Source organism: Carcharhinus amblyrhynchos, chromosome 34 (assembly GCF_965287045.1).
Source record: "Carcharhinus amblyrhynchos chromosome 34, sCarAmb.v2.hapA, whole genome shotgun sequence".
Taxonomy (NCBI): Eukaryota; Metazoa; Chordata; class Chondrichthyes; order Carcharhiniformes; family Carcharhinidae; genus Carcharhinus; species Carcharhinus amblyrhynchos.
In genome coordinates, this window is record NC_137357.1 from 17,730,054 (window position 1) to 17,758,041 (window position 27,988).

The 27,988-nt window shown below is 46.6% G+C and overlaps 1 protein-coding gene across 4 annotated transcripts in view; it reads right to left on the reverse strand.

Annotated features, from left to right (window-relative positions):
* Window positions 1-12,894: 12,894 nt before the first annotated feature.
* The window catches only part of gfpt1 (glutamine--fructose-6-phosphate transaminase 1), an 88,777-nt gene continuing 73,683 nt past the window's right edge, over window positions 12,895-27,988 (reverse strand). For all 4 annotated transcript variants that reach the window (XM_080216804.1, XM_080216803.1, XM_080216802.1 and 1 more), the window contains 5 exons: window positions 27,092-27,206; window positions 26,431-26,558; window positions 20,264-20,431; window positions 17,730-17,891; window positions 12,895-14,964 (listed from right to left, as the gene is read on the reverse strand). In XM_080216804.1, the coding sequence (XP_080072930.1) occupies window positions 14,920-14,964; window positions 17,730-17,891; window positions 20,264-20,431; window positions 26,431-26,558; window positions 27,092-27,206 (618 nt within the window). In that variant the 3' untranslated portion in view covers window positions 12,895-14,919. The remainder of the gene's footprint in view (window positions 14,965-17,729; window positions 17,892-20,263; window positions 20,432-26,430; window positions 26,559-27,091; window positions 27,207-27,988) is intronic.

Below are 27,988 nucleotides of genomic sequence, written 5' to 3' on the forward strand. Positions count from 1 at the left end.
ATAAAACCAGGAGATGCTGGTGAAATCGCTGCAAGTCTGGCAGCATCTGAAATCTCAGAAACCCTACAATAGTCCATTCGGCCCATCAAGTACACGGACGACAATCCCACCAAAACCCTATCCCCGTAACTCCACGTATTTACCCATTCATCCCTCTAACCTACGCATCCCAGGGCACTAAGGGTCAATTTAGCATGGCCAATGCAACAAACCCACACATCTTTGGAGTGTGGGAGGAAATCAGAGCAGCCAGACGAAACTCACGCAGACACAGGGTGAAGGTACAAAACTTCACACGGACAGTGACCCAAGCCAGGAATTGAACCCGCGTCCCTGCAGCTGTGAGGCAGCAGTGTTAACTCACTGTGACACTGTGCCACCCCAACAGTGGAGAGAGAAAATAAGAGTTAACCTTTTAAGTCAGGATGACTCACAGAGCATTGAAGAAGAATTGTGTTAGACTCAAAATGTTAACTCTGTTTGTCTCTCTCTAGATGCTGACAGCATTTTCTATTTGTATTTCCATGTTTTATACTGGCTCCCTATACATTCAAGTGTTTTCGCACCATCTCCAGTAATTTTATCATTAACAACAAAAACAAGACACAAATCATGTTTCCCTTGGAGCCCCCTTGCAGCGGTGATCAGGGTTCTTAACATTTAACCCCCGGAGATTCCAGAGCCCAACTGGAGGGTTAACAACCCTACGATCAATTTCAAGTGGTCTGTGTACTTGAGAATAAATGTGTGTGGATTGTCGTTGTGGTGCTGTGTGAGATGGAAGTATCATCATTACTCCAAAGACGTGTGGGTTAGGTGGGCCAGCGGTGCTAAATTGCCCCCCAGTGTGCAAAAGATGTGGAGGTGAGGTGGATTAGGCATGGGCTAAGTTCTGAATTAAGGAGAGAGGATGGAGGGAAAGGTGTGGATGGGATGGTCTTTCGAAGAGACAGTGCAGACTTGATGGGCCAAATGGCCTCTTCCTCCATTTCAGTGATTCTATGACTCTACTTAGCAAAGGAGGCTGGAGATTCAGAGTAGAACAGACATAGCACCATTGGCAGGGTGGCAAAGTGGTTAGCAATACTGCCTGAAAGCGCCAGGGGCCCAGGTTCAATTCTGGTCACTGTCTGTGTGGCGTTTGCATGTTCTCCCTATGTCTGCATGGGTTTCATTCCTGGTGCTCCAGTTTCCTCACATAGTCCAACAATGTGCAGGTTACGTTGCTAGATTACCCTTTACTGTCAGGGGGACAAGCTGGGTAAATGTGTGGGATTATGGGAATAGGGCCTGGGTGGGATTGTGGTTGGTACAGACTCAATGGGCTGAATCGCTTCCTTCTGTACTGTAGGGATTCTATGATTTCAGGAGAAACCTTTAGCTCTGGGGAAAAACACAATTTACCATCAAACACATCTGTGTTGGAAATAATGACACAACTCTCACCTCTCACTCCTGTCACCAGCTTCTGCAAGAGAACTTTGTTTCTGTTTAAAGCCCTGAAAACAGCTGCCTCTGATGCGGTGGCTTTGTGACTGAGTGGAAGTACAGGGGGGAGGAGAGGGGGCTGCTGTGCCTCTTTGCATTATTGTGGTGAGAAGGGACAGGAAATGTTGGCACACAGACTCACGGCATTCAGAAAGGAAAGGAAGCTCTTGTGCATCCACTGCAAGCGAGTCTCTCTTAGTCCCCAGGCCCTGTTTTGGTCGCATTCAGAAGAAGGATGAGTCTCTTGGATTTCTAACCATTTCTTGAATGCAGATGTGACACCTCATGGCTAAGAGCAGTATTGCACCAACCTTGTGCTGAAAGGAAATGTATACACAGGAAAATATGCCACTCAGCATAACTGATTAGAGAGTCAGAGTCAGAGAGCAATACCAGCATGGAAAGAGGCCCTTTGGCCCAACTGGTTCATGCCGACCATGGTTCTCTCCTGGCCAGTCCCAATTTTCCATGTTTGTCCATATCTCTCTTGTCCATTCCAATCCACGTACTTACCGAAATGCTTTTTAAATGTTGCTCATGAACCGACCTCAACCGCATCCACCTGCCAGCTCATTCCATGTACACACCACCTTCTGCGTGAAGAAGTTGCTCCTCAGGTCCCCTTTCCCCTCTCACCTTAAACCTCGAAGTAAATATACCATTTTTGATAATTTGCCTTTTTTCTCTCCCTGTCTCATGCTCTGAGCGCTCCTGCCAAATGGTTAAAGCAATTGTGAACAAAAATGTTCATATGTGCATCCACTGGACTTCAGGAACAAGGTATGTTTCTGCACCCCATCAGCCTTGCCAGCACATCCTTCGATTCAATTTCCCCACACCTCCTGGTCTGGTGACCCTTCAATAACATCCTCAATTGAAGACCTGGTTTGGAATAACTTCCCTATTTCATGCCCAGTTTCAGTGACAATCCATTGCAGTTCTGATCGGTCTTCGGCCCTGCAAGTGTACCTGTTTCCTGTTTTCTTGTTCAGTTTCTATAGGGGGCAGGGGTGACTGCGTGGGAAGCTGGCTTCCATACCTTCACCGTGAGCCATTAACAGTTTGTCATCTCTTTTCCCACAGCTGCTGGCATGAACCAAAACTCAGCTCCCATGGTGCAGGGAGTGTTGAGTCGAGTGTTGGCTGTGTAGGATAACTTAAAAACTAGAAGCAGACAGGCCATTTGGTCCTGCTCCCCCATTCATGTTGATCGTGGCTGATCAGCAAATTCAATATCCCTTGATCCCTTTAGCCCCAAGAACTGTATTGAATTTCTTCTTGAAATCACATGTTTCGACCTCAACTAAACTACATTCTGCGGGAGTAAATTCCACACGTTCACCATCCTTTAGGTGAAGAAATTTCTCCTCACCTCAGTCCTAAAATGTTTATCCCTTATCCTCAAACTATGACCCCTAATTCTGGACTCCCCCACCATTTGACACACTCTTCCTGAATCTACCGTGTCTAACCCTGTTAGAATTTTATAAGCTTCTGTGAGATTCCCCTCTCGCTCTTCTCAACACCACTGAATATAATCCTAACTGACATAGTCTCTCCTCATATATCAGACTGCCATCCCAAGAATCAGCCTGGTAAACCTTCGCTGCACCCACTCTTTTGCAATGACATCCTTCCTCAGATAAGGACGCCCAAATTGCATACAATACTCCAAATGTGGCCTCAACAATACCCCACACAATTGCAGTAAAACATGCCCATCCCTAAAGTCCTCTCACTGTGAAAGCCAACAGACAATTTGCCTTCTTTCCTGCCTACTGTACTTGCGCACTTACTTTCAGTTACTGATGAGGTCTCATTGAGTATCTACCTCCCTCAATTTACACCCATTCAAGTAATAATCTGTCTCCCTGTTATTGTTACCCAAGTGGATAACCTCACATTTATTCACATTAATCTTCAAAACTCCAATGAAGACATCCTAACCAATTCTATCACATCTCATACATCAGTGCCACCATCTCAGGAATCAGCTTCGCTGTACTCCCTCAAAAGCAGGGACATCCTTCCTCAGATAAGGAGACCAAAACACAGAAAGTAGGATATTGTAGCAGGGGTTAACAAGTATAACTGGTGACAGAGATGGGCAAAACCGACTGAAAATTAGTTTTGCCGATTGTGGACCTGTGCTGTCATGTGTTTGGTCCAGATAGTCGAACAAGAGAAGGAAGGAAAATGTGGAATTAGTGCGGCATGGATCTCTCCTGACAAGGTGACCATGAATCTAGGGAGCAGCTCACTGCTACCCCACACCCCAGCAGGGTCCCAAATCCTCACATTGTGTCAACTCTGCCTGCTCCCCATCCAAGACTTGGATCCCCTTTCTTGCGGAACTGTATGGGGGAGGCAGGCGGATGGAAACGAACCCACATCCTTGGAATAACGACACCATGCCCCACCCTTTGATGCACACCAGTTAATGGAACACTTAATTGGGACAATACGCAGCTTGCTCGAGCAAGCTTGACGGAAACGCCTTTACAGTGTCCAGAGCTGCAGTGTCAGAGACACAGCACAGAGCACCATGGAAATCAGAGGCACACAATTTCCCTGCTCCTGTTCTCTGACAGTGATTGATTGCTTCATCTGAAGGCTAACATGACTCTGAAGAGTCAACAGTTAAGAGTATTTGAATTGGCTTGCAACCAGACTAAAAGGGATGACTCTAATTCTCCCTGAATAAAGGGACAGGCCCTTTAGAATTGTGAGGAGGAGGAATTTCTTCACTCAGAGGGTGGTAAGTCTTTGGAATTCTCTGCTCTGGAGGCCAGATCATTGAATATGTGACCTATAAATTGTTCATATTAAAAAAAAAGTCAAGGGGATATGGAGGAATGATGTTGAAGTGGATGATTGAATGGTGGAGCAGGCTCAAAAGGAATAAATGATCTACTCCTGCTCTGATTTCTTCTCTCTTGTGACATTCTAGCTTTGTGACCTAGGATTTGCCAGGTACTCACCTCAGAATGGGACTGAACTGGAATAGCCTATTTAAAATTAAACCTTAAGGTAATGGTGGAACGTAACACCACGAGGGTGGGGTACAACATTATGGTTTAACTGACCATAATGTTTTCTAACACTATTTTCACAGCAGAGCCTGACGAGTCACAGAATTGAACCACACGGGAGGAGATCATTTGGACAATCCCGCCTTTGATAAGAGACTCCAATTAATCCCACTCCCCTGTACGTTTCCCATAGCCCTGCAAAGGTTTTTCCTGCTGCGTACTGTGTGGCAGCAATCTGGGAGTGAGACATGAAGCTCACACCACAGCATTTGGTTAAATCACTGAGCAGCATCACTGGGCAACATGGTGGTACAGTGGTTAGCACTGCTGCCTCACAGAGCCAGGGACCCAGGCTCCGTTCCAACCTTGGGTCACTGTCTGTCTGGAGTTTGCACATTCTTCCTGCGTCTGCATGGGTTTCCTCTGGTTTCCTCCCACACTCCAAAGATGTGCAGGTCAGGTGGATTAACCATGCTGCTTCACACCAGGGGGGGATTAGTATGGGGTAAATACACGGGGTTATAGTGATAGGGACTGTTAACAGTGCAGATTCAGTGGGCCTCCTGCACCGTTGGGATTCTTGGATTCTAATTATCTTGAGGATATTTGCTTTGTCTGCTAATTCTGAGGTTTCAGTCAGAATGCCAGATTCAGCTGGTTCAACATGAGCTATCTCACTGGTTGTGCTCTCGATACGTGGATGCCACTTTCAGTGCCTGCTTGGAAGTTGCCCTGACAGCTGAGTGGTTCCTTGGGCATCAAGGCATGGTGTGAGACAGCACTCAACAAGTCCAGCAGCCAATGGGCAATTTCCTGAAGCAGGGTGGTGATGCAGTTGAATTTTTTACACTAATTTGTAAGCTTCAGGTCACTGAGTCAACCAGCCACCCACACATAACCCGATCTTTGGCATTCTCTGTCACATCTTGCTGCAGGGACCTTCCATCCTTGACTTATTCATCTCATATCGTAAACACTACACTCAATCAGCGCCGATTTCACCCCCATCACAAATCTGTCTTCCAAGAAACCATCTGCCACCCTCCCAGGGCAACAACACCCAACATGTGGCAGGATGGTGGCACAGTGGTTAACACTGTTGCCTCACAGCGCCAGAGACCCGAGTTCGATTCCCAGCTCGGGTCACTGTCTGTGCGGAGTTTGCACATTCTCCCTGTGTCTGCGTGGGTTTCCCTCTAGGTGATCTGGTTTCCCCCCACAGTCCAAAGATGTGCAGGTTAGGTGGTATATTGACCCTTAGTGTCAGGGGGACTAGCTAGGGTAAATGCATGGGGTTGTGGGGATAGTGCCTGGGTGGGATTGTGGTTGGTGCAGATTCAGTGGGCTCAATAGCCTTGTTCGGCACTGTAGGGATTCTATGAATGCATTGAGCACCCTGTGCGTATAAAAACAGATGGGTCAGCACTCCCATCGCATGGAAGATGTTAACTGAATACTTAACTTTTTTTTAAAAAATCGCCAGGGCTTGGGTTGTTTTGGACAGTTTTACTGAAAGGAGAGGTGACGGAGAAAGTAAAAACTCAAGAATTTATTTCAAGCCGAGGAGAAAAATGGCCTCAGTGATCATTTGTGGAAGAGAGGGGGGAAAGAAAGGTTCGTCTTGTGTCTCTGGTGTTCATTTCACTCCACGCTCAGTATTTACCCAGTTGAAGCATTTCAAAACCACTGTGGGGATTCTTTGTATTTTAAGAGGTGGGTCGGGTGCATTGAGTAAATTATTGTACAGAAGCCAAGTTGATGTTCATGGCATGTTTATCAAGCTGTGCTTGTTAACAATTGTTTTACTGCATATTTGTTCTGTTTTAAAGTTTCTTTGGGTTTTAAACGAACGCCTGACTTTCAGAGTTACAACGAGAAAACTATTAAACACACTATTTTGCAAACTCATTTAGACAGATTCAGTCAGGACTGGTGGCACCAAGTGTGCACATTTGACTTCGCCGCACATGTTAAGTGGCACTGTCCCTGGGCATGTGAATTCTAAGACGTATATTATACTCTAGTCTTTCATACAAATGTTGACCTTACTGTGGACCAGGATTGCAAGAACCACCGGTGCCCACTGTGCGCAACATATTATTCGGGTCATCAGGTTGAACTTCTCTGGAATCCAGAGGTGTCACCGTCAGACTTTGCGACCTTGCTCGGCATCATTTATCAGGTCAAACGGTGCCACCCATCAGTAAGTCTATGCTGAGTGTAATTCTGTTAGTAGAAGGCTGGAAAAAAAATAACTATGATATTCATTTAAACACACTGTAAATGAGGTGTTGGTCTGCCTGCGAGTTAGCCCTCAACTTGTATCCAATTCCGACCTGTAGCTAGTTCCCTTACTGTTTGGGAATGAAGGAGGAACCTGCAATCTTCACGCTCACACAATCTCAGGATGATGGCTTGCTGCATCGACCATGGAAGATGCAAACCAATTAAATCACTCCTGCAGATTGATACATAAAGGTCCAACACATTTGTGTTGTCAGCTACTTCCCTTGTAAAATTCATCCATGTAAAAGGAACAGGCCCACAGCTGTGCTAAAACGCAAGAAGGGAGTCATACCCATTTCCTCAAATGTATCGCCTTGCTTATGCCGGCAATAATAATTCACAATGGTCAGAGTAGAATTTGATTCTCAATGCTGCAAGTCTGTCATCAGAGAAGGGCGAGAAGAGCGCAGGTTGCTCATTTCACATTTAAGACACGGCATGTGGTTTTGGGTGGAACCACCTGGGTCAAAGATGGAGTTGGGTGGAGTGGCAGGTCAGGCGAACCTCACAGGCCACAGAGCAGCATGGCCAAAGTGGGAAATGATGTGGTCACGTTATTGCCTGTGAGATCGTTACATGTGTGATAAAGTTCAAATCAGCCTTGGTGTAAATAAGGAACCAGCAAAGTAGCCAATTAGCCCAAGACGTGCCAGTGAGTTGAAAAATGGGAGTTTGAGAAATGGCTGCCCCACCCCAGCTCAGCTCAAGTATGAGTGCAAAGTAACCAACCTACTCACAGCACTGTTTATAGAAAAATAAAGATGGCAGGCTACTTTGTCTATCCCATTTTTCACTCAATGTAACTTTAGTCCAATAAACTTGATGTGTTGGTACACTTGTGTTGGTGTGTCTTTTGCATCCTGCTACCTCTGGGCTTGTTACAGAATATGTTGGTTACCTCCACGTGAAACACAAACCAGCAATCCAGATTGAGGTTGAAGATGCCCTTCTCAATGTACGTTTTGGTAAGGTTAACAAGTGACTGAACATTTAAAATGCACCATCTCATGGAGCATGGAGCACTCAGTGTGGATGCAATTTAAAATGGATGACTGGTTTAAATGAATTGAAAAGCATTCGGTGTCACTCAGACATGTTTCATAGAATCCCAACAGTGCAGAAGGAGACCATTTGGCCCATCTTGTCTGCACCAACCACAATCCTGTCCAGGCTCCCATATATTTACCCCAGCTAGTCCCCCTGACACTAAGGGGCAATTTAGCATGGCAAATCCACCTGACCCGCACATCTTTGGAGTGTGGGAGGAAACCGGAGCACCCCGAGGAAACCCACGCAGACACAGGGAGAACATGCAGACTCCACACAGGCAGTCACCCAAGCTGCGAATCAGCAGTGCTAACCACTGTGGCACCCTATGTGATTAAGCTGTCTGAGTTAAATGTGTCCACCAGACTATAGATTTTAACCAACCAATTGTGTATCAGGATAGCAGTTGCCTTGCATTGCAGGGGTGAGACTTAGCTCGAATATTACTTAGTTCACATGGGGCCTTTCCACTCAACAGTAATGGGCTGCAAATGAAATCCAAACTACAGCTACATGCCAGAATCTACCAAGGGTCCTATAAATTATGTACTTTAAAATATTATGTAACAACCAAAGCCCGAGTTTGCCTGCCTGGTAACTGATTACTGCATATGGAAAACTGAACACCATTTACCAATGATGGACTACACCGGACCAAGTCTGCCAACATTAACAACATAAAAAACATTCACCACGGCCTTGCACAAGAGTTGAGTTTTTAAAATTGAAAATCATACAAACTTGGGTGGGTGTTTTAAGAATCTCGCCTTAAGACCCTCATTTGACAGGAGTCGTTTCTGTCAGATGTCAGCACACAAGAAAAAGAGGAAGGTGAGTAGGCAAACGAAAGAAGATTGTATCAATCACTCCGCTCACAGTTTAAACAAGCTTATACAGCAGCTGCACAAAGCAGGGGTCGAAAAAAAAAATACTGACCCCCCCCCCCCCCCCCCTCCCCTGCCACCACCAACGTCCACTCCATTCTTGTTATTAATCGACTCATGTTCCACAGTATTGAGAACACGTCTTGGGAGTTCTGGCAGGGTGAGCTACCAACACTGGTCAATGGCGCAAACTCCAATCCTGGCACCCAGTGCTTACAGGTGCCTGATGGAACAATGATACACGGTGAAAAGCTCCCTCAACTCCAAACTCAGCATCGCCTCATGCACACGTGTGACCTCTTCTCACACCGAATACTGAGGACGCAGGGCTGGAAAGAGATCGATTTCACACAAGTGCTGATAATTCTATGCATTTTATTCCAGTGTCAGAATGGAATATCCTCAGACTGGAACAATCAGCTATGGGATCGTTCCAAATGCATGTCTGAAACAGCTGCAGCCATCAATATATAAATGTTCCAAACAGACCAAAATTGATGCACTCTCTCAGTAATTTTACCCCGCACCTCCTCATGCTGAAGCTGAAATGGCCTTTGGTGATTGTGTGTCACTTGGTGCACAAAAAAATTTGCAAATCACTCAATCTCACGAGTGGGAGCAGTACCATGATTGCATTGTGCTCTCCTGGCATGTTTCCCCAAGGAGATCTGGAACATGGTGACATTTTAAGATTTATCTTTTCTACATGTCTCAGAACAATGATGCATGATCCATTCTCTCCCACTGCCTTGTCGTATGATGGTAAGCCACCTCTCACTTGGGACATCAGCAAATTTAAGATCAGTGTGCATTCACAAAGTGTTGGAAAACGAGTAGTTTTCGACAGTGCAGGAGGCCATTCAGCCCCATCAGGTCCGCACTGACTCTCTGACAGAGCATCTTACCTATTCCCTTTCCCTCGTAACCTCTTGGGGGGCAATTCAGAATGGCCAACCCACCGAACCTGTGCATCTTTGGACTGTGGGAGGAAACCAGAACACCTAACAGAAACCCCCAAACACGAGGAGAACACGCAGACTCCGCACAGGCAGTCAGCCAAACCTGGAATTGAACCCAGATCCCTGGCGCTGTGAGACAAAGGTGCTAAACACTCTTCTGCTATTGTACATTAATCAATGGCGCATCAGCAGGGGCACACTGCTGGAACTGATATACAAGCTGCACATAAAAGCACACAGATCCACCAGATTTTACTGTGAAACACCTCACCTGTCAGTTTCAGAGACTCTGGGCTGCACGATGGCACAGTGGTTAGCACTGCTGCATCACCCAGCGCCAGGGACCCAGGTTTGATTCCCGGCTTGGGTCACTGTGCAGAGTCTGCATGTTCTCCCCACGTCTGCGTGGTTTTTCTCCAGATACTCTGGTTTCCTCCCACAGTCCAAAAGGTGTGTGGATTAGCGTGCATTGGCTCTGCTGCATTCTCCCTCAGTGTAACCTGAACAGGTGCCGGAGTTTGGCCACTGGCGGATTTTCACAGCAACTTCATTGCAGTGTTAACGTCAGCCTACTTGTGGCTCATAAATAAATAAACTCCTGAACTTACTGGCGATTCAATGCCAGTGGAGAAGCCACCCACCCTTGGAACAGCAACAACTGTTTTCATGGCATTCACTGGGCCAGTCAAATAGATGTCATCAGCCCTGCCCTCAAAGTTGAAATGAAACTCTTGTGTTTCTTCCTGTGGAAACGCCACTTATTTTCTTCTGTTGCAGTGAATGATTTGCAGGGGGTTGGAGGGGAAATGGGGAAATAGGTTTGTGATTTTCCAATTCATTCCACAACCACAATCCAGCTGGGATACTGCGCGTGATCTATTGAGGCTGGATCTACCAGTGATTACACACTTCGCAGAGCGTCGTGTGCTTTCACTCTCAAAAACAACTGCCACGCAAATTGAACCAGCCAAGGCTTTGTGCCGATTTCACATTTTTTTTTCACATGTTTCAGTTCAAACAACACAAATCTGGGAAGCTGTCTGTTCCTAGGGTTCCTCAAGAATTCTTCCTGAGACATGGCTCACTGCGCTCCCAGCGAGCATCATTTTCATCCAGCCCTCATGATCATCCTGCACTTGGCCAGCAGGTGTGTGCAGCAGGAGGTTGGGACAGACCCCAATGCCACTGGGTTCCACAGGTAGCAAGCATCAAAGCAGACCAGATTGCTTCAAATGTTATCATTAGCCAGGCTAGAATGAGCAAAGCATGGCCGACTAGTCTCATAAATTGCTCTGTGCATTGGTGGTTCAGTGGTAGAGTTCTTGCCCGATTTCTTCCCAGTGATATTTGCAACAGCCCCAATCATAATATCCATAACCCAGCGTTGCTGCACACACTTCAACTGGCAAAACTGCTGGATTGTACCCTTTCTGGATACCAGGGCACTCATCAAGTCCATACAGTGAGACTCACAACACAAGGCTAAAGTCCAGCAGGTTTACTTGGTATCAGAAGCTATCGGAGCCCCACTCTGAATGGCTCATCTGATGAAGGAGCAGCATTCTGAAACCTCGTGATTCCAAATAAACCTGTTGGACTTCACCCTGGTGTTGTGCCTACCCCAGTCCAACACTGGCACCTCCACATCAAGTCCACACAAATGAGAAATGAGTGCAGCTTCCACAGAGCAGACACGCAGAAGGTTGAAAGTTCTGAAGACACGAGTTGGGACTTGGGCCAGAATTTTACCGCCTCGCGCTCCCCGGGCTCGCACAACAGAATTCTGTTGGCCTCGGGCAGGATTTTACAAGCCTCACCCAAGCGAGGTTGTAAAATCCCACCCGTGAAGGAATCGGCACTGGCAGTCTATCCTGTGGGCTGCACTCCTTAGACACAGGAAGCTTCAATAAAGTCACAATACATTCCTGAAACAGCTCACTCAAGGTGGTTTCCAACACGATCTCAACCCAAATCACCCAACAATTACCCTGACTGAGCATTTTTGCATCAAGCAACCGAAAGGCTTGAAAAATTCAAGACAGCAATCAAATTCAACCCAAAAAATAATTTTCTTGTAAACAACAGCTCACTCACCTCAGTTTCAATCTTTGCATGGTGCAGTGATCCATCCTTCGTGCTCACTCTGCACAGATTCTGGAGCTAGGGAATGGGGTATGGGAGCGTATACAGCAACTTCACGGTTCTACAGTTTGTGCGGAATCGCGTACACAACCCTGCAGCCACTGACTGGCCTGTCCCATCCCAAAGACTCTCACACAGCATTTCAACTCAAACAGCACAAGAGGTGCTGTCCCAACCCAGGTAACCTGACCGTCAACAGAGGAACACGCAAACAGTGTGGCTTACCTTTATAAAATTTTTAAATACAACAGGTGCTGGAAGCATTTGGCAGGTCTGTGGACAGAGAAACAGAATCAGCATTTCAGACTGCTAACCTCAGTGCTGCTGAGTATTTTCAGCATGTTCTGTTTTGATCCCAAACATCAAGCATACACAGTACTCTGCATTAATATTCTGCCCACTGTTTAGTGTGAGAAGTGCCATCCATGTTATTCAGCCACATTTCAAATACAAACTCTAATCCGGCTTGCCAGTGTGTACCATTCTTACTAATGTTAAAATTTAATTCATGATTATCCCAAACATTAACACTGCAATGAAGTTACTGTGAAAATCCCCTAGTTGCCACAACTGCAGCACCTGTTGGGGTACACTGAGGGAGAATTTAGCATGGCCAATGCACCTAACCAGCTTGACTTTCAGACTGTGGGAGGAAACCGCAACACCCGGAGGAAACTCACGCAGACACGGGGAGAACGTGCAGAGTCCGCACAGACAGTGGTGATCCAAGCCAGGAATCGAACCATGGCCCGTGGCACCATGAGGTCGCAGTGCTAACCACTGTGCCTGCTGACTAGAGTGCAGTAGTCCTGCACCTTTCAGAGAGATATCCTGGTGGCCTGTTCCTTGAACGGGCAGCCCAGCCCCAAGTTGCACTTCCTACCTTGCTGCTTCCATTCATATTTGGAGAAGAAATTCACGATGTCACTCTGCCTGAGTCTGTGAAGGGGCATCTCCGCTCCACAGCCACACCCCACCTAACACTTGGGAAGCATTAAACATGACAGAGAGAGAGCGAGAAAAACAAACCAAGTGCACTGATAATTTGACACAGCGTTGGTCAGTTCACCAGAATTTTATTTCACCTTTCAATGCTCCAGTTATTAAAATTCCCCAACAGCAGGGTTACAGACTCATTCCATTACAGTGAAACTGGAATCGAAGCTCAAACCTGCAACGAGATGAATAAAAATCTTGGGAGGTATCTACATCAGGGTGTGTATGGGATGGAGTTGGGGTGGGGGTAATGGGGGGGGGGGACAGAGGAAGAACCCTTTTCATACAGGGAGATTTCCTTCGGATGGAGGCAGGACAGAAAGATGGTGTGGCACTCCAGGCCAATGTCAGTGTGCCGCACAGTTCACAAAAATAAAGCCTAAACTGATTCAGAACTCAGCAGCTAATAGTTTGACACTGTGCCTTTTTCAGTATTTACATATAGGAGCAGCCTTCATTACCACATGCAGATATTCCTTCAATATTTTTTGTGACCTTCTGAATTCATTGGTACGGAGGGATTGGGGGAGGGGGAAGAGCTGAAGCATTGCCTGCTTTGAGATCTCAGTGCATGCAATTACTCTTGAGTTGGAATGCTTGAAATTGTAATTCTGCATGCACCGTATTTGTGCACCATTGTCAGATGGCGACGTGCATTGCCCGGGGGGAGAACTCACCGGCGCATCGCTCATCCCAGCAGCTATTAGCATCCTCGGAGGGATTCAAATCCTTTTTGCAAAATGATTGGAAAAAGGTTGCCTTCAATTCACTTCTAGCATTGCGATTCGCATTTGCAAGGAAAAGCCAGGGACTTCCTCGTGTGCCACCAGTTTCCACTTCACGCAAGAACTTCATGCAGTAGGTTGAAAAAAAACTCACAGTATAAAATATTCAGCCATCATAAATAAGGAATCATTCACAAAGTAGGGTTTCAGCTCCAGGTCAAACTATCCTTCGTCAGTTTTTAAGCTGTTTTGTGTTTCATTTTTTTTCCACGTTTTGTAAGTGAAGATGTATTGCGGGGGGGGGAGGTGGGATGGGCTGGGGGGCAGCAAGAGAAAATGCAAGTTTAATCAGCTACCTTCGTTCTCTGCAGAGTGCCCACTGCCTTTCCCAACCAGGGAGTGTTGGGTTAACCACACGACACTCAGCAAACCTTTGGACTTGCGCTCTTTCACGAGGCTTTTTTTTAAACATTTTTGTCAACGTACTATTTCTAAAGGAGAAAGACAGCGCAAAGCAGGCTCCCGACAGCTCCGAGGACCCTCCACATAGTACCAAGTGAAACGAATGATTTGAAGTTTGGCTCTTCGGACGGGAGCACCTCGAACAAACTGGAGCTCGGGTCACAGGACCGGTAGCGGCAGAAGACAAAACAAAGCAAGAGCTTTCAGACATTTAAAAACGGAGACAATATGAAAATTACTCGTGGGCAAGTGATCTGCTGCTCTTACTTCCAAGCCCATGTGGCCTGATTCTCAACACACCGATTCCCAAAGCTAGTTTCTTGCTCCGTTGCATCTCTGAGCAAACACAAGTTCAGATTCCCAGCCAAAGACATCCCACAGTGTAATAAGGAGCACCCGGCTTCCACCCCACTCTGGATCGCAGTGTTCCCCAGTTCTCAGACTTGATCAGTCACCTATTGGTCCAAAGAAACGTATCGACTCACGGAGAGATCAGAGTTCAGCGCACTGTTCAGTGGCCACAGGCCTTCCTACACCCCCCACACCAAATGCGCTAACTATTATGAACAGTTTTGGTGAAACGAGTGGGGAGGAACAGCTGAAACCTTGATCCGAGACTCCGTCGTAACTAAAGAAACATTGAACATAGATAAACCCCCCAAAAAAAAGTTAAGAGCCCACTGTGTAGAGATCTTGCCCCTTTTCTAATGATACAGTAATACACAGCTCTACACCGGGTGCGATCTGCCCCACATTAGTTTCACTAATCTAAACAGTAAAATAGGAAGATTATTCCAGTGGGTTTACACACTTTCTAAAATATAAAAAAGTTAAGAATGTTCAGGTTAAAAAATAAGCATTGGCCCTCTGTCTTTCCTGTGCACCCTGCAGCATCCCATCACTCCACCGTCACTGATTTGGCCAGGTTGCGAGGGCAGTCAACCTTCAGGAGGAGACAAAAAGAGGATGAGTTAATGATGCTGAACTGCTGTTCTGCTTCGCTGACCCACCCCATTCCCCCCCACTGTTCATTGGCATTGTTCTTCTTATTCCCATACAAACTCCACACATTCAACTTGTGCCACCTGCCACCCCCACCCATCAGCACGCTGCTTGTGAGAAGGATATCAAAACACAGAGGGCTGTTCCTCACGGAGGAATGCAGAGGTGCACGTATCTTCAAAAGTTTACCAGGCAGGTGCCGGGACTGACGTATGAGGAGAGATCGACTAGGTTAGGATTGTTTTCGCTGGAGTTCAGATGGGTCAGTCAGGATCTCATAGAGATTTATAAAATCCTAACAGGACTAGACAGGACGGACGCAGGGAGGATGTTCCCGATGGTGGGGGAGTCCAGAACCAGGGGGTCACAGTCTGAGGATTCAGGGTAGACCATTTAGGACAGAGACAAGGAGACATTTCTTCACCCAACGAGTGGTGAGCCTGTGGAATTCATTACCACACAAAGTAAACACTGAATGTATTCAACAGGCAGCTGGATACAGCACTTGGGGCAAATGGGATCAAAGGTTATGGGGAGAATGCAGGATTGGGCTCCTGAGTTGGATGATCAGCTATGATCGTAATGAAGGGTGGAGCAGGTTTTAAGTGCCGAATGACTTGCTCCTACCTTCTATCTTTCTATGTCGGTGACCTGGGAGCGGCTCTGAGGAAGTTGTGGGGGACAGGGACCCTCCAGTTAATTCTCCTGTCAGCTAGCTCTTAACATGCTAGTTAAGTGCACTGGCGTGCTAAATTCTCCCTCTGCGTACCCGAACAGGCGGCAGAGTGTGGCAACTGGGGGATTTTCATAGGCACTTCATTACAGTGTTTACAGAAGCCTAATTGTGACTAATAAATAAACTTTAAAAACTTTACACCCACGCCACTTTACACACTTGAGAAGTGATGTACTCTGTTCGCTTCAAAGCAGCTTTGTCTTTTAAAGGGGATTTAGGATTTTTTCCCGGATTAATGTTTCTGGTACTGAGGAACAAAGAGCTGTAGCGTCAGATTTTGATTTTTGTTTTCAAACACTTGTATTTTTGTACAAGAGCTTGAAAACATTGCTGAGGCAGCTCGAAAGGATTTCACATGAAAGGGGAGTGAAGGTGCACAGACCGTCATTGCGTCAACCAACATTCACAGATACTCTGCACCATCAACCTCCGAGCCACAGCCTGGAGGCAAAACGTATCCTCAGCTGCCCACAATCAGGTTGGTGGTCAAGGGAAAATTAGAATTAATTGAGACATCATTTTCACACAAAAGGATTAGAAATCTTTTTCTGAAACAGAAACTGAACGGGGTGGCACAGTGGCAAGCACTGCTGCCTCACAGCACCAGGGGTCTGGGTTCAATTCCAGCCTCGGGTTGCTGCCTGTGTGGAGTTTGCATATTCTCCCCATGTCTGCATGCATTTTCTACAGGTGCTCCGGTCTCCCCTCACACCCCAAAGAAGGGATAGGTGGATTGGCCATTCTAAAATTGACCCTCGTATTGGGGGGGGGGGGGATTGGCAGGGTAAATATGTGGGGTTACGGGAATAATGCCTGGGTTAGTTTGTGGTTGGTGCAGACTTGATGGGCCGAATGGCCTCGTTCTGCACTGTAGGGATTCTATGATGATTCTATGAGAACATGCTGGAATTACTCATGTGATTTGGGTTTGAGCACATGAGCGTCAGGTTTTAGCTGGAACTCTTTGTGGTACTCCCAGCTTTTATGAAAGGGAATGGGCTATTAGGAAACATTTTCCTTCACATGCTGAGTGACCTACTGGGTGTTTTCTGCTTTTATTTCACATCTTCAGTCTTTACTTTCACCTCAAGACCAAGTAAGGGAGGCCTAGTGGGATTATCGCTACAGTGTTAACCCAGAAACTCAGCTGATGCTCTGGAGACCCAGATTCGAACTCCCCCGTCCATGATAGGTGGTGGAATTTCAATTCAGTAAAAAAAAAATCTGGAATTTTGAATCTACTGATGATTGTCAAACTGTTGTCAATTGTTGGAAAAACACATCTGGTTCACTAACTTTAAGTTTTATTTTATTTATTAGTGTCACAAGTAAGCTTTCATTCACACTGCAATCAAATTGCTGTGAAAATCCCCTGGTCACCACACTCCAGCACCTGTTTGGGTACACTGAGGGAGAATTTAGCATGGCCAATGCACCCTAAGCAGCACATCTTTCAGACTGAGAGGGGAAACCACAGCACCCGGAAGAAACCCGGGGAGAACGTGCAGACTCCACACAGACAGTAACCCAAACCGGGAAATGAACCCGGGTCCCTGTCGCTGTGAGGCAGCAGTGCTCACCACTGTGCCACTAGAAGGAAATCTGCCGTCCTTACACCGTCTGGCCTACAGATGACTCCAGAGCCACAGCAACGTGACCACCCCTCAACTGCCCTCTGAAATGGCCAAACTTGCCAATCAATTCAAGATTGACTGGTGATGGGCAGTAACTGCTGGCCAAGGCAGCAGCGTATGTGTCCCACAAACGAATAAAAAAGTCAATTAAATTTTACAGAGGGATACCGGTGGATCAATGCTCGATGTGTGGCATTCCGTCTTTTCTACTTTCACGAAGTTCGGGATTAACACATTCGCAACCACAGGGGAATTTCAGATAAACTGACTTTTCCCATGCCATATTTCCCACATCCCAAGAAGTTCAAATTATACCTGCCAAAAGAATTTACTCACATCAAATCCTCGCAGGACAGCAAGGTGGAAGGACAGAAGCTGGAGTGGGATGACGCTCAGGATCCCCTGCAGACAGTCCACACTGTGAGGCACTTTAATAACCCGGTTCACACTCTTTATGGTCTCGTAATCATCGCGGTCACAAATCACCACCGGACGACCCTGAAATAAGAAAACCACAATCAACAAATTGCTTATTAAACATTCTCTCATCTCTCCCGAGGCTGCAATGCTGCTTTTATTGCCACGACTCTGGCCAGCAGCTCACTCCTCGCTTACCCATCGCCCTGGCCACTGTTCAGGCTCCCTGCGTCCTCACTGTGTTTCGCTGTCTCGTACTGTTAACTTATTCTTGCTCAGGGTTCCAATGTTGTGGAACCTGAAACTGCTTGTGTCTTCCCTTCGTCTGCCACCTCCAGGCTTCTGAAAGAAAAGCATCCTAACTGATGCTGTTTAAACATCTCAGAAGCTCTACACAGAAAGGAAAGGCTTTGGAGCCCAGTGACCTGTGTTGTGTTGCTGACTGCATTAGAACACAAGAATGGGGAGCAGGAGTAGGCCATCTGGCCCCTCAAGCCTGCTCCGCCATTCAATAAGATCATGGCTGATCTTTTTGTGGACTCAGCTCCGCTGACCCGCCTGCTCACCATAATCCTTAATTCCTTCATTTAAAAATCTACCTAAGATCTCCCCTCATTCTTCTGAATTTCAACGAGTGTAGCCCCAGTCTACTCAGTTTTACTTCATTAAAAGCTTGGTCCCCAAAAACAATGGTTCGAATGATCCAGTTCATCATCTCTTTCCTTCCTTATACTGGTTGAGGAACGGGGAGCTCCAGCCAGTTTGTTATTCTTATCTTCATCAGTTGGGCCACTCCTCTTCAGAAACAAAGAATGCCAGAGGGAGATCTAACAGAGGCCTATAAAATGATGGAAGGTTTTGACAGGGTGGATTCAGAGACAATGTTTGCTCTTGTAGTGGACAGCAGAATCCAAGGCCATTGATATGAGATAGTCACCAAGGATTATTGCAGTTAGGATTATGTCCTTTGGAGCTTAGAAGAGTGAGAGTGTATCTCGTAGAAGATATAAAATTCTAACAGGGTTAGACAGGGTAGATCCAGAAACAATGTTCCTGATGGTGAGGGAGTCCAGACTAGGGATCATTGTTCAAGGATAAGAGGTAAACCTTTTAGAACTGAGGTGAGGAAAAATTTCTTCACCCAGAGGGTGGTCAATGTGTGGAGTTCACTGCCACAGGAAGGAGCTGAGGCCAAAATGTTGTGTGATTTCAAGAAGAAATTAGACATAGCTCTTGAGGCTAGAGGGATATGGGGGCAAGGGGATCAGGATATTGAATTCCATGATCAGCCATTATCAAAATGAATGGTGGAACAGGCTCAAAGGGCCAACTGACCAACCCCTACATTTCAAAGCTCAACAAGGAATTCAGGAGAAACGTCTTTCCCCACAGAAGTGTGAGAATGTGGACTTCGCGACCATGGGGGCTGGTTGGGGCAAATAGCAGCGATGTCTTTAAAAGGAAACGAGACACGTTTGTGAGGGAGAAGGGAATAGAGATGAGGAGGAATTTCTTCTGCCAGAGAGTGGTGAATCTGTGGAACTCTTTGCCACAGAAGGCTGTGAAGGCCAGGTCATTGAGTGTCTTTAAGATACAGATAGGTCGGTTCTTGATTAATAAGGGGATCAGGTGTTATGGGGAAAAGGCAGGAGAATGGGAATGAAGAAAATATCAACCATGATTGAATGGCTGAGCAGACACGATGTGCTGAGTGGCCTAATTTTGCTCCTATGTCTTATGGAATTCATCACCACAGGAAGTAGTTGATGCCAAGAGACTGAATGTTTCAAGAGGCAGCTGGATATAGCACTTGGGGCGAATAGGATCCAAGGTCATGGGGGAAACAGCAGGAGTGGACTTTTGAGTTGGACCATCAGCCGTGATCGTAATGAATGGCGGAGCAGGCTTGAAGGGCCAAATGGCCTCCTCCTGCTCCGCTGTTTCTGACACAGCCTTACAGAGAGATTTAAATGAGGGAAGATGGGAGATGCTTCACTGGACCACCAACACCAGCTTGGGCTGAACGGCCTGCTTTGGTGATGCACGTCCTGCAAGAAAGGCAGCACTGCCCAACTGGATGACTGATAAACAGCTGAAACAGGAACAACAAGACGTCTTACCAAAATACCTCAACTGAAGATAAACCTTCCCACTTCACCAGCTTTCTTACTCTAGTCAAGTTGGGTGATGTCCTGCACTGTGGAGAGCAAATATCTATAAAAATCTGACAGCAGCTTTACTCAGAGGATGGCTAGGGTGTGGAATGCATTGCCTTCTGTGACAGTGGAATCAGACGCTTTAGGAACTTTCGAGCGGTTATTGGACAGGCACATGGAACACACCAGAATGATAGGGAGTGGGATAGCTTGATTTGGGTTTGGACATAGCTCGGCACAACATCGAGGGGCGAAGGGCCTGTACTATGCTGTACGGTTCTACGTTTCTATGTTTACCTGCCGCGCGACCACTTGCTGCAGAGCGTTTTGGCACTTGGTGTACGTGTGGTCCCTCATAATCACCATGATCACAGGCATCAGCTTATCCACCAGCGCCAGGGGTCCGTGCTTCAGTTCACCAGCCAGGATACCCTCAGAATGCATGTATGTGATCTCCTTGATTTTCTGCGAAAAAAATTGGTCACATTTATTCATAATCACAGTATCCTTACAGTGAAGGAGGAGGCCATTCAGCCCACTGGGACTGCACTGACTTGCTGACAATGTCTCACCCAGTCCCTCTTCCCCACCCTATCCCCATTTGTCCACAGATTTTCCATGGCTAATCCATCTCACTGACACATCTTTGGACACTAAAGATCAATTTAGCATGGCCAATCCACCTCACCTGCACATCTTTGGAGTGTGGGAGGAAACCGGAGCAACAGGAGAAAAGCCACATAGGCCAGGAGCGGGGAGAACGTGCAGACGCCACGCAGACAGTGGCCCAAGCCGGCAATCGAACCCAGGTCGCTGGTGATGTGATGCAGCAGTGCTAACCACTGTGCCACCGTGCCATTATCAAAAAGCAGAGGGTGAACTTCACCACAGCATCTTGTCACAAGCTAAGAACACTGCTCACATCAAAGAGTCTAAGGGAGTTCATCAACTCACAACAACAGAACACGTACACAGTGAAATGAGAATTACTGTTGAACTATTTTCTACTGCTAACCTAAGGTTGTGTTTAACTGAACCATTGCTCTTCTGGAAGGTGTTGCAAATTGAATACTTGGCTGTTTCTGGGCCAGACAATTAATTAATATGTTTTGAAGAAAACATGTGTGGTTCAAAGACTTTATTCCCTTTGCACATGGCTCCAATTGATGTCCTCCACATGCAGAGCCAGAATCCCTGATCTTTTGTGTCTGGATAAAACAGATCTTGTCAGACACCACTTCGTCTAGTTAATGGCAGCAAAGGACACTCCACTGGGAGGCAGTGCAGCATCTGTACAAATAAAGACTGTGCTTTCCATGTTGGCCAACAAGAGGAAGGAGGGACTGGCCAACTGACCATCAATTTAAGCCCAAATTATAGTACACAGTGTTTATTGTCACAAATACAAACCACTTTCCAGTGCTGCACAAGATCTGAGTCTTTGGAATTCTCTTCTTCAAAAGGCAGTGGAAGCAGGAATGTGGAGTTGTAGTTACAATCAGAATAACTATGAGCTTATCCAATGACACAGCAGGCTTGTGTGGCCCCTCTCCTGTGGTACATTATTACCTGACACCTGTACAGCCAGTTCCTGCTGTGCACTTTTCCAGAGCTAGTCATACAGCTCACCAGGGGGACATGGGCATCACTGGCTGGGCCAACATTTATTGCCCATCCCTAGTTGCCCGAGGGCAGTTGAGAGTCAACCACATTGCTGTAGCTCTGGAGTCACATGGAAGCCAGATCAGATGAGGACCAGATGGGTTTTTCAGACAACTGACAATCCTGGTCATCAGTAGAGGCTTAAGTCCCGATATTTTTTACTGAAGTCAAATTTTACCATCTGCCATGGCGGTATTCGAACACAAGTCCCCAGAATATAAGCTGAGTGTCTGGATTAATAGTAACGTCACCTTCTCTCCAAGACTTCCTAGTTTTAATGTGTGCGTTGACCATTGCTGGCTCCCAGTCCAGCAACCACAGGCCAGGCCTCAATTCACAATACTCAAGACTTGTTTTTTACAACTCTAAAAAGCCCCCGTCGATCTCTACACCTCCTCCTGCCTACGCCAGCACTCGTCATGCCTCCTCACAAGGCTTGGGTGTTTCATTATTCAAGGTTCTAGATAAATGCAAGGCATTGTTGATAGTGGACATGAGGTCAATTTCAAGGAACTAGCCCAAAAGAGCATCAGCTCCTTAAAGTGACATTAGAGAAAGGCCAAGAATGTAGAATCCAAACTTTTACATCTGGTTTGGTGTTTCCAAATGAACGCGAGATTTATGCCATTGCTAAGAAACAATTCTCCACCCTTGACAACTTGATGTTAATTAAAAATTCCCCAAGCACAATGACATTTTCCAATACAACATTTTTGATGAAAGCATTTTTTTGGCTGTTGGCATCTTTGCTTTCTGACAAACTGCCTTTTTTCCCTCTTGTTTGCAGCAAAAATATGAATATGACTCATGCTTGTTTTCACGTGCGCGTGTCTCACTAAAACCATGGCATAGCCTGTTGCAAAAAAAAGCCGGTGGTGGGCTTTCTGAGTTGCTGCTCCTTCTGCGTGGACCTGCTTTACACGTAGAGCAGCCTGCAAGTTCACCCAGGCACGAAAGCTAATGAACAAACCCAACCTTCCTTGTATCCTGACATGTGACGAGTTATTGAGCAGCATGGTTAGGTAACGTGTACCCACCCTACACTCCACAGGAAGGATTTGTACCAAAGAGCGTTCCCACGATGGAGCCAGCATGGAATACAACAGAGGAGGTGCTTCCTCTGGACTCATGACAGATGGCACGGCATTGAGCGCTGCTGGCTCACGGCGCCAGGGACCCGAGTTCAATTCCAGTCGGGTGATTGTGTGGAGTTTGCACATTCTCCCCCGTGCCAATGTGGGTTGCCTTGCAGACGTGCAAATTAGGTGGACTGGCTATGCTAAATTGCCCCTTCGTGTCAGGGGAAACCAGCAGACTCAATGTGTGTGGTTATGGGGATAGGTCCTACCCACTAAGTGAGCGGCTTGGTCCTACCCAGTACCTATCCCTTTGTTCATGCAGGTTCTGTGGGCTGAATGGCCTCCTTCTGCACTGTAGGGGTTGTATTCTATGACTAGAAAAGGCATCAACGCAACTCAATCGAAAAGGGATTTTTTTCCTGAAACCCACAAACAATAAAGGCACCAGACAAGAGTTAACTGCAGCATCCCTTCCAGAATCAATCAAAATCCAATCACTGTTTCCTGAGTTCTGCCTTCTCCTCTCCTGCTCTCTTGGTGGCTGCGCAGAGGATCTGTGCCCTTTCGTTCACCCTCTCAATGGAAAAAGAGAGGTCAGAGCACACCAAACTAACCAATGCCCTGCTTGTGGCGTGGAAGTTCCAGCACGCTTCCTCAGTCAGATCATGCCCCAAGTGCTGCCCGCCAACATCTCACCAAGTGCCACACCAGTCACTTAGTCATAATTGCCTGCACAAGTCCCCCTTTGTAAAGCTGGACACCCACGTTTCGTTACGAGTGACTCGAGCTCCTCTTGTCATTTCCGTTCCTGTTGAGGTCCATTCCTCCCCCAACATCCGCAGGCAGATCTCAAACAATGCGAGCATTGTACAGATGCTCTTTCACTCCGTTACGGCCGGCAGAACCAGCATTCTGACAAAGTAATGCCTCTCTGCCACAAAGTGCATCACTATAACCCGGAAAGGCTCAGAAGAACAAAACGTATTCAACTTGGCCCGGCAAGGTTCGAATCATAGAATCCGTACAGTGCAGAAGGCAGCCATTCGGCCCATCAAACGTGTACCAAAAACAATCCCCACCCAGGCCCTATCTCTGAAACCCCACGTATTTATTCTGCTAGTCCCCCCAACACTAAGGGGCATGGCCAAATCAACGTAACCTGCACATCTTTGGAATGCAAGTGGGCCAATTTTGTTTTGGAAACCATGCGGTTGGGAGGTTGGGGGCGGGGTTTCTGTGATGGATAAATATAAATGAAGACAAGTCTATTTGCAGACAAAAGAATACTTTTCACTGTGTCTCAGAATGCTGTTTACCCGAGTGTGACCTCAACTGAGCTGTTGGACACCAACATCTAAACAATTCTGATACATGGTGCAGTACAAGTAATTCTGGACAAAAGCCAACAAAGTTCCGTCATCCTTCAACAGTATCTCGGTGCTGCAAAGGGGCGTTCTTAGAATGGTCTATAAAATAACGAGGGGCATACATCAGCTAGACAGTCAACATGTTTTCCCAAAGGTCGGGCAGTCTCAAACTAGAGGGCATACGTTTCAGGTGAGAGGGGAGAGATACAAAAGGGTCCAGAGAGGCAATTCTTTCAGACGTAGGGAGATGAGTGTCTGGGATGAGCTGTCAGAGGCAGTAGCAGAGGCGGGTACAATTTTGTTTCTTAAAAACCATTTAGACAGTTAAAAGCAAATTACTGCGGATGCTGGAATCTGAAACCAAACCAGAGAATGTTGGAAAATCTTCGCAGTTCTGGCAGCATCTATAAGGAGAGAAAACAGCTGACTTTGAGTCCAGACGACCCTTTGTCAAAGCCCTTTTGGTTCCATTTGAACAGTTACATGGGTAACATTGGTATCAAGGGATATGGACCAAATGGGGGCAATTGAGGCGAGCTTAACGGTTAAAAACAGGGCAGCATGGACAAGTTGGGCCGAAGGACCTGTTCCCACGCTGTAAACCTCTATGACTTTGTGCAGTGAATACCAACTTGCCCCCGGCTGAAAAAAATTACACCATTCCAAAAGGGAACGGGTTATGTTTCCAAGAAGGAAGAATATGATGAGAGCAGGGAAAATAGAAACCGTACAGGGCAGAGAGGGGCCATTCGGCCCATCGAGTCTGCACCAACAACAATCCCACCCAGTCCCGATCCTGTATTTACCCGCTAATCCCTCTGACCTACGCATCCCAGGACACTTGGGGACAATTTAGCATAGCCAATCCACCGAACCCACACATTTTTGGAGTGTGGCAGGAAACCGGAGCACTCGGGGGAAACCCACGCAGGCAAGGGGAGAATGTGCAAACTCCACACAGTGACCTGAGCCAGGAATTGAATCCAGGTCTCTGGAGCTGTGAAGCAACAATGCTAACCGCTATGCTACTGTACCGCCCCATAGGGATCCGATTGGTAAAGAGAAAATGCTGGAAAATGTCAGTAGAAAATCTCATCTTTACAGCCTTCCGGTCTCTGTATTGAGTTAACAACTTCAGATGATTAGCTCTACTCCACCTTGGCCCCTTGTTTCCATTTCATTTCATTTTTATATTGTTCTCTACCTTGTATTTCTTTATTGTCTTTCATTTTCCTTCCCACCCCCCATTCTTTCCCCCTACTTTATTCCCCCCTTTCTTTACCTCTTCTCCCCCTTTCTCTAAATTTTACCTCTCTACCACCCATTCCCCCTTCCACCCCCCCACATCTTTATCTGTCACATTTACCCTCTGATTTCAGTTTCTCTGTCCATTCACACCCTTTATTCTCTCTATCTTTTCCCTGGTTTCTGTGGCTGTGGCTCATCTTTCATTCCTTCCCCCTGCGGGATAAATATCTCCCACTTTCTCTGCCTTTTAGCTTTCAGAAAGTTATCTGGACTCGAAACATCAGCTCTTTTCTCTCCTTACGGATGTTGCCAGGCCTGCTGAGATTTTCCAGCATTTTCTCTGTTGGTTTCAGATTCCAGCATCCGCAGTAATTTGCTCTTATACAACTGGTAACTCCAGTTATGGAACAAGCACTGACACAGCTGGATGGACCAAATAAAGCGCCTCTCTGTGACTACTCCCATCATCCCATCCAGGAAATAATTCTTTTCTTTCCACCCAGCTCTCCTCCATCAGTGAAGCATTGTGCTGGGCAGCGTAACTACACACCATCATTTACAGCTGCACAACAGGGAGCGACAGAGAGAAGGAAGCAATCTGAAGGTTGTCCTCTTGCACGTTGAGCTGCATTGCAGCTTTTAAAGGCTAGACTGGCTCCTTAGATGTGCAAAGGCAGGAATGAGACTTAACGCTGGCAAAGTACCAACTTATTTGAAAAGAAAGGGTGTTCTTTGTAAAAGACAATTTTCCAGACATTAGCGAGAAAGGATCCTTAATTGAACCCCTCTGGAGCAGCCTGCACATCTGACTCCAGATGTGGGTGATTGTGGGGAGAATAGTTATTAGCCAGCTGGGTTGTCTGGCCTCCTTTTATGACCGTGCACCTTTAAAACTTGTAAATTATAGCACTGTGAAACACGAGTATCTGTCAAACGTCATTCGGCAGGGGTACAGCAAGGATTTTAAAAGGGAGCTTTAGTCGGGTGCAAGTGGGATGTGTGCTCTAACAGAGTGGCTGTAAAGCTTGTGTTCCAACATTCAGTCTGATGCAGAGAGAGTCCCATTCCCACTCAGGATAATGGGGCCATGTAAAATCATGCAACTCACCAGTGCCCCCTCCAGGCAGGTGGCATAATGATAGCCACGGCCCATGATCAGAACCGATTTCTGTTGATACAGCTCTCTCGCCAAATTCTGTATCTCCTCATCCAGAGTCAGGATCTCTTTAATGAGGTCTGACAAAGAAAGAAAGAGGTTAAATGAGTGATTAAACCCAAGACCTTGTCCTTCGATTAAAACTTATCTTTGAGAGTCACTATGTGGGACGACAAAAAGTCATGAACGAAGCCCAAACCTTCATGCAAACCAGCCTCCCATCCACTGATTCTGTCTACACTTCCCACTGCCTCAGAAGCAAGACCTCAAAATAAGGGGGAGCAGATTTAGGACTGAGCTGAGGAGGAACTTGTTCATCCAAAGGGTTTGGAATCTGTGGAATTCTCTGCCAAGTGAAGCAACTGAGGCTACGCCATAAGAGGTTTTTAAGGCAAAGATAGATGGATTGTTTAACAGTAAGGGAATTAAGGATTACGGTGAGCAGGTGGGCAAGTGGCACTGAGTCCACGAAAAGATCAACCATGATCCCAGTGAATGGCGGAGCAGGCTTGAGGGGCCAGCTGGCCGACTCCTGGTTCTTACGCGAAGGAGTTTTGTTTCTGGATAAAAGCAACACATTATCTATTTTACGGCGAATGCTCCCCTTGCTCACCTGGTAATGCCTTCAGACCTCGTATAATCTCCTTTCTCCTCTCCTGCATGGAAATCCGATCTTCACACATCAGGAGTGCAAACATCACCAGAGAAACAAACTGGCTGGTGTAAGCCTGGGTATAAGCAGAAGGAGGTAAATTACCACCCAAATTCAAACGCTTTGATGGTGTTTCAGAGGGCAGCAAGATCGAGAAGATTGTGGTCAGGTCACACAAGCAAATCTATGCGTGTTCAGCAACATGTCAAGAATGCCAAGTCGGATTGGTCATGCCTTCTGTTGAACATACGCCTTTCGACCGAGTAAAGGGAAGTCCAAACACAGGGACTGTTTCACGTGGTTACCAAGGGAGTGCTGTGTGAGGAAAACTGTGTCAGAGGACACAGTTTCGCAGCAGCTCACACAGCTCATTTATCAAACTTCAAGAGTAATTAAGTCCCAGGTTTGGCTTCCCCCTCTCGAAGCAAAGGGAATGTCGTACAGGAAAAAAAATTAGCACCAATGTTTTCTCTGGATGGTTCAGAGGTGAGGGACCTGAAGCGTTAAACTCTATTTTTTAGCACCAAAGGGTCTCTTTGATAAGAACAAAGAAAATAACAGCGCAGGAACAGGCTCTTCAGCCCCCCCAAGCCTACGCCGACCATGCTGCCCGACTGAACTAAAACCCCCTACCCTTCCGGGGACCATATCCCTTTATTCCCATCTTATTCATTTATTTATCAAGATGCCCTTTAAAAAATGGTATCAGTGCATTCCAGGCACAAACCACTGGATGTGTAAAAAGACTTGCCTCGTACATTTCCTTTAATCCTTGTCCCTCCCACCTTAAACCTGTGCCCCCTTGTAATTGACTCTTCCACCCTGGGAAAAACCTTCTGACTATCCACTCTGTGCATG